General features: G+C 42.5%; 1 protein-coding gene across 9 annotated transcripts; it reads left to right on the top strand.

Annotated features, from left to right (window-relative positions):
• Positions 1–4,410, top strand: LOC109891328 (SUZ domain-containing protein 1-like). Of its 9 annotated transcripts, none has more exons than XM_031825512.1 (5): positions 1–281; positions 936–985; positions 1,086–1,355; positions 2,590–2,633; positions 2,777–4,410. In XM_031825512.1, exons 1-5 carry the CDS (start codon positions 231–233, stop codon positions 2,800–2,802), a joined length of 441 nt encoding a protein of 146 aa, XP_031681372.1. In that variant the 5' UTR covers positions 1–230; the 3' UTR covers positions 2,803–4,410. The 9 variants fall into 9 exon arrangements, 5 of the variants coding, with proteins under 5 accessions (XP_031681372.1, XP_020339369.1, XP_020339368.1 ...); XR_004210092.1 differs by adding an exon at positions 1,444–1,620 and having other exon boundaries at positions 4–281; positions 1,787–4,410; XR_004210091.1 differs by having other exon boundaries at positions 4–281; positions 1,444–2,633.
• Positions 4,411–10,189: the final 5,779 nt, after the last annotated feature.

Raw genomic sequence — 10,189 nt, 5'->3', positions numbered from 1 at the left:
ATCAATTATCCCTTGCACGCCTAAACAACGTTTTTTTTGTACTTTGGCAATGAGTAAAGTCTACAAAATGCTGTCCGCTGGGTTTCCCCGCATCACTATTTTTGGTCGTGAGTGGAAACGCCAACCGGATGCTTCACGTTTATACATCCGGTAAAATATCTGGCTCATTGGTCTGTCCGTGAAAGAACTGTAAACGCTAAGGCAACCGTGTCTGACTTGGACGCTGTATTATGGAAGATGAAGAGGTTTGCGAAAGTTGGGAGGAAGCTGCAGACAGCGGGGTGAGGAAGAAAATCGACAAGTTTTTGTATTTTTTTTTTAGGCAATGAACTGTGTATGGTTGACCTGTCGAACATTCAATGCCTTATGAGGAATCTGAAGTGAGCAGCCTGTCGCCATGGCTGAGCCAGGCTCCACTAACGGTAGCTACAGGCCCAAGTTTAGCCGGGGTATTGTGTTGCAAAGGCCTGGCCGGGAGAACATAACGTTAGCTATATCATGTTTTTTTTTTGTAGTCGCTGTGTGGAGAAAGTGAGTCCACAACCAGCTGTTGAAGTTAGATAGCGGCAAGTTAATATTATGAAGTTAGCTAACGTTAGCTAATTGGCTAGCCAGGTTGTGGAAAGTGTCGCTTGTACTACCATGGTACAAGTTACTGTAGTAAACTGTATTCTCTCAGGTTAAAATCCGCCAATTGGCTTAGCCAAAGTACATTTTGCGACTATTTTCAAATTTAAACACTAAAATTTGAGTACTGGAATTCAACGGAACTAGTTAGCATGCCGAGTCAAATCATGGCACGTCAAGTCTCCTGTCACCTACCCATTCACTCACAGCTCATCACAAAAATGTAACGTTGTCAGAGTCTCTTGCTCTATTATTTCACTGAATAATTGAATGAAGACTTAAAATGTATTTATTTGCCTGTTTCTCAGGAAATTGTGAAAAGACTTGAGGCAAAGTTGAAGATAGGCCAGAAAGCAAAGTGAGTGAAATAAAATCTTACAGAAAACAACCATAACGTTATGGCTATACAACACAACTTTTTATTTGTTGATTAATACAAACTCTGCCCCTTCCCTCAGGAAAGCAAGCATCAGCTCAGGTAGCTCCCCCATACGAACTGCCATGGTTATCCAGGATGAATCTCTACCTGCAGCCCCCTCACCTCAAATCCGAATTCTGAAGCGCCCCTCAAGTAATGGTACCTTGGGGTCCTCTGGTTCATCCAACCGCCCCACCCAGCAGCCGAAGTCACTGGCCCAGCGGGAGGCAGAGTATGCCGAGGCCCGCAGGAGGATTCTGGGTAGTGCTAGCTCTGAAGAAACGCCTCAGGACAAACCCAGGCCAGAAAGGTGAGACACCTACACTCAATGGTAGATAAACATATTACCTAGCCGTTTCTCAATCACTTATAGTATATTTCATTGTCTCTCCCGTTAGACCAGTGCGAGTGAGTGCCCAACCACCACAGCCAGAACTGGTTAGTCTGAACAATCACATGATCCGCCAACCCACAGGCCCTGACGGTACCTCGGGCTTCCGTCGCTACAGATAGAGGAGGATCCATTGTCTCTTCTTGGGGGCATGGTGTGCAGAGGACAAAGGGGAGGTAGCATGGTGTGTGAAGAGCAGAGTGGTGGGATGAAATGTAAAAGTTGTGGTGATGATAGATGGTCAACAGAGACAAATTATTGGCTCGCAGAATGCGTTTAAGTATCCCTACCACCCCTTTCTGCTGACTGTTGGCACGCCCTTTGCCTTTTGCCCTCTGCCCTATTTCTAGCCTGCGCGGAGGGTTGCAGGGAGATTGCTGAGGGTTTGGTCAGATCTGTCTGTCCCACACTGACCAGGGCTTTGCCTCAGGACTCCATACACTGTGATATCTCCCATGATGCACCCTAAGCTTCCCAATGCCCCTCTCAGTGCCCCTCTTCTGTTGAGGGCCAGGGTCTTCCAGGGTCCGTGGCATGCCCGCCTTGCCCTCCAGGTGAATGACAGACTGAGTCTGTGGGACTTCAAGGTGGCCAGTTGAAAGCTGGGAATGAACCTATCGACAGACATGCGTGGATGAGGGCCATGGATAGAGCAGGGGAGTGACAAGGTGCCACTACGACGTGTTGGCATATTCAAGCAATAATTCTGAAATCAATATGAAAACCCGGCTTCTCTAGCTAAACTGCCATCTGCCTGGGCAGTATATGTTAATATTTGTTTTATGTTTTCAATTCAATTTTTTATAACTTTCCTGGTTTGTTTTATTTTCCTGTTTTTAAAAACTGGGCAGGAACTGAAAGGGTGCATTTGGAATTATTAGGTTAATGTCTTTCTTGCACCTAGATGCTTTTGTTTATTAATCTGTTTTTAAAGTGGCAATGATATACAGTAGAAGAAAAACAAATAATATACAATTTAGTGAAGCTGAATGTTTTTATAGGATCTTATACACATGGTCATTGAAAGTAGTAGCCATTATTAAAATATACTAAGTATATGTTGAGATTAGAATAAAATACTGTATTTTATAGACAGCCAAAAAGTCATCCTGAAAAATATTCAAACTGAGTGGCCTTGTTGCTTCTTGTGCAGAGAGACGACCAAGAAAGAGGGGCCACAGATTACAAGGAGCATAAGTAGGCCAAAGTCTCTTTTTATTTATTTATTTTGATTTTTTTTTTTTGTGATTAAGAGTTGTTAAAATAGGAAGCCATTGGCTGGAGGAGTGTTTTAAGCAGTGTCTCTTTTCTGTCCCGTCTTTCTTTTTGTCCCTCTCCAGGGTTGCCTTACTTGGAGAGAGGATGATAAAGACAAGTTGGAATAAAGACTACAATAGAGTGAGAGAGATTGATTGAGGATGTTGCAATTTGCTTGGTTAGAAGGCAATGTTATTAAGTAGAGTGCCAAAGTTGAACAGAAACTCAATTTTCCCCAGCGGAGGTGGGACATGTCCTAGCTTTCAATCTGTCTAGTTTTGGTAATGAAATGACAAACTACATCTTGGCTGTTTTTAAACCATACTAAATGTGTAAACTCAAAATGCCTTAAATTCTTTGGTTTCATATTGGACCCCACAGTTACCAAGGCACCTCAGGTTAATGCTCTTGCATGCTGTGATTTGTTACATTTTTAAACCTAATTTTATGTTCTCACCTTTAACTCCCTTTGCCTCTCATGTCTGTTATTTGGCCAGCCTAAGAACCCCAGGAAGGTGGTTTTGTTGGCCCCTCTCTCAGGGAGGTTTTAATGCTGGACAAGCTAAATTGTGGGTCTGCTCAACTGTAATCCCAGAGATGGTGACTGACTGGACTTGTTGTATAGCCTACTTTGTGAAGAAAGTCACATACGGTAACCTCTTTTGGGTATGATTTGGATCTTATTTGGAGTATACCTAAAGTATGTTACATCTGGGCCACTTGAAAAGTAATTTTAACCTTATATTTTATTAGGATTATTGATCAGAGCTGGCTAGACAGTTGAAAGCAATATGGTGGCAAAACGCAGGTGTATTGTATAACTCCCTGAGTGCGGTTTCCACACCTGCCAGATCAGAGATTAGCCTGGAAAAGGAAGGGAGCAGACTAGCCATGGAGGATTCTGATCCTCCTGATCAGTGTTGGATTTAATTCAGAAAGTGAATTAATGTAATTATTTAAGTCAATATGAATTGTAAACTGAATTGACCTCACCCCTGCATTTGAGCCTGCGCAGCTCCAGTAACCATCGGTTATGGGTGACAATGAAGAGATGAGGATCTTCTGTCATGTGGAAACATGGAAAGACAAACAAATCAGCCTGTATTTTTTTTTTCATGCCCTTTAATAAAAACTTATTGACAAGTGAAACACAAAATTGCAAATATGTTTGGTGTACAGCATTTTATTTATAAAATGGGATATGTTCATGGACTAACTCATATTAGTAGTTTTACAGATGCCATGTATAGCTGAGAATTTAACCGTAAATGGCCCATAACTCAATGTCTACAGGAAGCATTTCAAATACATTTTATTACAGAATTCTTAATTATATGTTTATGACACTCTGTACAACTGACAAATTTAATTGCATTTCAGAAATGCTTAATGTGACCATGGTTGTCAATGTTAAGTGCCCAAGGAGCTGTGCTTTTGAAGTTCTATTTAGGTACAAAACAATTGTTTACTTTCAATTAGGCTAATGCTTGAAATTAATCTAATTTAAACCTTGGCAGTAACAACTCCATGTACGATTAAATGTTCCCTCATTTTATTGGGCTGTTGTGGCTTTCAAATTAGATTGGTGCCAGAAATCTGAGATTGTTTTCCTTCAGAGATCTTTCCAGTGAGAAAATAGCCTTTAATGCAGTAAGCACTTGACATGTGTCTTGTTATTACAAACCTGAGCATGATCTATAAATGTCTGTCATCCTAATGTATGTCTCCTTGGTTGTAATTTACAGTAACTGTCCTGTCTAGCCTAACTCTCTCTAGCCTAATGTCCTGGATATATTGCTTCTGATAATGTTTTGTTTGAATAAACTGCAGTAATTAGAGAACTTATTCTGAGAACTTTTAGCCCCTTTAAGAGAAGGATGTACATTTTTATTTAGGCAAAAATAAACTCCTATCCACTTCTGTGCCATGCTCAGAAAGGCTATGAAAGTGTTTTACTATGGAAAGGTCCTCCTAAAAGTGAATAAGATTGTCTCAAGCAGCACTGTCATGATTCTCCCTTTGTGTTCATCCTCTTATGCTCAGTTAACCCTTTACATTTGTGTGAATTGGCCTATGGATAGGGCTACAGAATAAACATGAGCATATGGATAACGATGGTAGCAATTAAGGGAACAGTTGAGGTTATGGGAAAATAATTAGACTAAAGTTGAGGACGGAACCAAGCATTACACTTGATTTTGTGAATTTTACATTTACTGTACTTTTTTCACTGCATTTGTTGATAACGAAATCTGAAAATACTGGATACATTCAGTAACATAACAATATTCATGGCATTTTGGGGTAGGTGCAACATATGACCCAAAAAAATTACAAGAGTTTGAGTGAGAGGTCTAAATGGTGTCTCCAAGTGACGCTCCATTATTTGATTGATAGCTCATTCATCACAACCCACTGATATTGCCTACTACTTTAATTATTTTTTTATTAGCAAATTTAAGCATGACATGCCAGCAACAAACGCTGACAGTACCCATCCAAGTATATCTGATCAAATTATGAAAGACAAGCATTTTGAATTCCTTAGAGTGTGAAAAAGGTCTATCAACAATGACAAGCCACCGGAGTCTGACATCTTAGATGGAAAATTACTGGATGACATTGCCACTATTTGCCATATCTTCAATTTAAGCCTACTAGAAAGTGTGTGCCTTCAGGCCTGGAGGAAAGCAAAAGTCATTCCTAAGAATAGTAAAGCTTAATTTACTGTTTTTGGTGTTTGACCAGATACAAAGCTATTTTACAGTAAACAAATTGACAACAGACTTTCAGCACGCTTATAGGGAAGGAAATTCAACAAGCACAGCACTTACACAAATTACTGTTTGGCTGAAAGAAATTAAGATTGTGGGGGCTGCTTTTAATATTATCGATCATAGTCTATTGCTGTTAAAACTGTGTTATGGCTTTACACCCCCTGCTATATTGGGGCGGCAGGTAGCCTAGTGGTTGGAGTGTTGGGCCAGTAACCGAAAGGTTGCTAGATCGAATCTCCGAGCTGACAAGGTAAAAATCTGTCCTTCTGCCCCTAGACAAGGCAGTTAACCCACTGTTCCTAGACGGTCATTGTAAATAAGATTTTGTTCTCAAACTGACTTGCCTAGTTAAATAAAAAATATTGTAGATAGTTACTTGTCTAACAGATCACAGTTATTTAATGGAAGCCCTCCAACATAATCCAGGTAGAATCAGGAATTCCCCAAGGCAGCTGTCTAGGCCCCATGCTTTTTTTTCCATATTTACTAATGATATGCCACTGGCATTGAGTAAGGCCAGTGTGTCTATGTATGCAGATGACTCAACACTATATACAGTGGGGCAAAAAAGTATTTAGTCAGCCACCAATTGTGCAAGTTCTCCCACTTAAAAAGATGAGAGAGGCCTGTAATTTTTATCATAGGTACACTTCAGCTATGACTGTCTGGGTCTTTCAGCATGACAATGATCCCAAACACACTGCCCGGGCAACGAAGGAGTGGCTTCGTAAGAAGCATTTCAAGGTCATGGAGTGGCCTAGCCAGTCTCCAGATCTCAACCCCATAGAAAATCTTTGGAGGGAGTTGAAAGTCCGTGTTGCCCAGCAACAGCCCCAAAACATCACTGCTCTAGAGGAGATCTGCATGGAGGAATGGGCCAAAATACCAGCAACAGTGTGTGAAAACCTTGTGAAGACTTACAGAAAACGTATGACCTCTGTCATTGCCAACAAAGGGTATATAACAAAGTATTGAGATAAACTTTTGTTATTGACCAAATACTTATTTTCCACCATCATTTGCAAATAAATTCATTAAAAGTCCTACAATGTGATTTTCTGGAAAATGTTTCTCATTTTGTCTGTCATAGTTGAAGTGTACCTATGATGAAAATTACAGGCTTCTCTCATGTTTTTAAGTGGGAGAACTTGCACAATTGGTGGCTGACTAAATACTTTTTTCAGCTACTACAGCGACTGAAATGACTGCAACACTTAATTAACAAAGAGCTGCAGTTCATTTCAGAATGGGTGGCAAGGAATAAGTTAGTCCTAAATATTTCAATAACTAAAATCATTGTATTTGGGACAAATCATTCACAAATCATTCAGGGTCTGCTGTCCGGACCTCTGGCAGTCTCTATGGGGGTGCCACAGGGTTCAATTCTTGGACCGACTCTCTTCTCTGTATACATCAATGAGGTCGCTCTTGCTGCTGGTGAGTCTCTGATCCACCTCTACGCAGACGACACCATTCTGTATACTTCCGGCCCTTCTTTGGACACTGTGTTAACAACCCTCCAGGCAAGCTTCAATGCCATACAACTCTCCTTCCGTGGCCTCCAATTGCTCTTAAATACAAGTAAAACTAAATGCATGCTCTTCAACCGATCGCTACCTGCACCTACCCGCCTGTCCAACATCACTACTCTGGACGGCTCTGACTTAGAATACGTGGACAACTACAAATACTTAGGTGTCTGGTTAGACTGTAAACTCTCCTTCCAGACCCATATCAAACATCTCCAATCCAAAGTTAAATCTAGAATTGGCTTCCTATTTCGCAACAAAGCATCCTTCACTCATGCTGCCAAACATACCCTTGTAAAACTGACCATCCTACCAATCCTCGACTTTGGCGATGTCATTTACAAAATAGCCTCCAATACCCTACTCAACAAATTGGATGCAGTCTATCACAGTGCAATCCGTTTTGTCACCAAAGCCCCATATACTACCCACCATTGCGACCTGTACGCTCTCGTTGGCTGGCCCTCGCTTCATACTCGTCGCCAAACCCACTGGCTCCATGTCATCTACAAGACCCTGCTAGGTAAAGTCCCCCCTTATCTCAGCTCGCTGGTCACCATAGCATCTCCCACCTGTAGCACACGCTCCAGCAGGTATATCTCTCTAGTCACCCCCAAAACCAATTCTTTCTTTGGCCGCCTCTCCTTCCAGTTCTCTGCTGCCAATGACTGGAACGAACTACAAAAATCTCTGAAACTGGAAACACTTATCTCCCTCACTAGCTTTAAGCACCAACTGTCAGAGCAGCTCACAGATTACTGCACCTGTACATAGCCCACCTATAATTTAGCCCAAACAACTACCTCTTTCCCAACTGTGTTTAATTTGTATTTATTTATTTATTTTGCTCCTTTGCACCCCATTATTTGTATTTCTACTTTGCACATTCTTCCATTGCAAAACTACCATTCCAGTGTTTTACTTGATATATTGTATTTACTTTGCCACCATGGCCTTTTTTGCCTTTACCTCCCTTCTCACCTCATTTGCTCACATTGTATATAGACTTGTTTATACTGTATTATTGACTGTATGTTTGTTTTACTCCATGTGTAACTCTGTGTCGTTGTATCTGTCGAACTGCTTTGCTTTATCTTGGCCAGGTCGCAATTGTAAATGAGAACTTGTTCTCAACTTGCCTACCTGGGTAAATAAAGGTAAAATAAAAAATAAATAAAAAATATTGTAATGAATAATGTGGAAATTGAGCAAGTTCAAATCAAATCAGTTTGTCACTTGCGCCGAATACAACAGGTGTAGACCTTACAGTGAAATGCTTACTTACAGGCTCTAACCAATAGTGTGAAAAAAAGGTATGTGTGTGTGTAGGTAAGTAAAGAAATAAAACAACAGTAAAAAGACATTTGAAAAAAAGAGTAGCAAGGCTATATACAGGCACTGGTTGGTCAGGCTGATTGAGGTAGTATGTACATGTAGGTATGGTTAAAGTGACTATGCAGAAGATGAACAGAGAGTAGCAGTAGCGTAAAAAGAGGGGTTGGCGGGTGGTGGGACACAATGCAGATAGCCCGGTTAGCCAATGTGTGGGAGCACTGGTTGGTCGGGCCAATTGAGGTAGTATGTACATGAACATATAGTTAAAGTGACTATGCATATAAGATAAACAGAGAGTAGCAGCAGCGTAAAAGAGGGGTTGGGTGTAAAAACTGTTGAGAAGCCTTTTTGTCCTAGACTTGGTACTGCTTGCGATGAGGTAGTAGAGAGAACAGTCTATGACTGGGGTGGCTGGGGTCTGACAATTTTTTTAGGGCCTTCCTCTGGCACCGCCTGGTATAGAGGTGGATGGCAGGCAGCTTTGCCCCAGTGATGTACTGGGCCGTATGCACTACCCTCTGAAGTGCCTTGCAGTCGGAGGCCGAGCAATTGCCGTACCAGGCAGTGATGCAACCGGTCAGGATGCTCTCGATGTTGCAGCTGTAGAACCTTTTGAGGATCTCAGGACCCATGCCAAATCTTTTTAGTTTCCTGAGGGGGAATTGGCTTTGTCGTGCCCTCTTCACGACTGTCTTGGTGTGTTTGGACCATTCTAGTTTGTTGTTGATGTGGACACCAAGGAACTTGAAGCTCTCAACCTGCTCCACTACTGCCCCGTCGATGAGAATGAGGACGTGCTTGGTGCTCCTTTTCCTGTAGTCTACAATCATCTCCTTAGTCTTGGTGACGTTGAGGGATAGGATTTTATTCTGGCACCACCCGGCCAGGTCTCTGACCTCCTCCCTATAGGCTGTCTCGTTGTTGTCGGTGATCAGGCCACTGTTGTGTCGTCTGCAAACTTAATGATGATGTTGGAGTCGTGCCTGGCCGTGCAGTCGTGGGTGAACAGGGAGTACAGTAGGGGACTGAGCATGCACCCCTGGGGAGCTACAGTGTTGAGGATCAGCGTGGCAGATGTGTTGCTACCTACCCTCACCACTTGGGGGCGGCCCGTCAGGAAGTCCAGGATCCAGTTGTAGAGGGAGGTGTTTAGTCCCAGGTTTCTTAGCTTAGTGATGAGCTTTGAGGGTACTATGGTGTTGAACGCTGAGCTGTAGTCAATGAATAGCATCCTTTTGTCCAGGTGGGAAAGGACAGTGTGGAATGCAATAGAGATTGCGTCATCTGTGGATCTATTGGGGCAGTATGCAAATTGGAGTGGGTCAAGGGTTTCTGGGATATTGGTGTTGATGTGAGCCATTACCAGCCTTTCAAAGCACTTCATGGCTACAGACGTGAGTGCTACGGGTCTGTAGTCATTTAGGCAGGTTGCCTTTGTGTTCTTGGGCACAGGGACTATGGTGGTCTGCTTGAAACATGTTGGTATTTCAGACTCAATCAGGGACATGTTGAAAATGTCAGTGAAGACACCTGCCAGTTTGTCAGCACATGCCCGGAGCACACGTTCTGGTAGTCCGCCTGGCCTCGCAGCCTTGTGTATGTTGACCTGTTTAAAGGTCTTATGTCGGCTACGGAGAGCGTGATCACATAGTCATCCAGCACAGCTGATGATCTCATGCATGCCTCAGTGTTGCTTGCCTCGAAGCGAGCATAGAAGTGATTTAGCTCCTCTGGTAGGCTTGTGTCACTGGGCAGCTCGCGGCTGTGCTTCCCTTTGTAGTCTGTAATAGTTTGCAAGCCCTGCCACATTCGACGAGCATCGGAGCCGGTGTAGTATGATTCAATCTTAGCCCTG

The sequence above is a fragment of the Oncorhynchus kisutch genome, linkage group LG5 (genome assembly GCF_002021735.2).
Source record: "Oncorhynchus kisutch isolate 150728-3 linkage group LG5, Okis_V2, whole genome shotgun sequence".
Lineage (NCBI taxonomy): Eukaryota > Metazoa > Chordata > Actinopteri > Salmoniformes > Salmonidae > Oncorhynchus > Oncorhynchus kisutch.
This window is presented reverse-complemented; position numbering and strand designations above follow the sequence as displayed.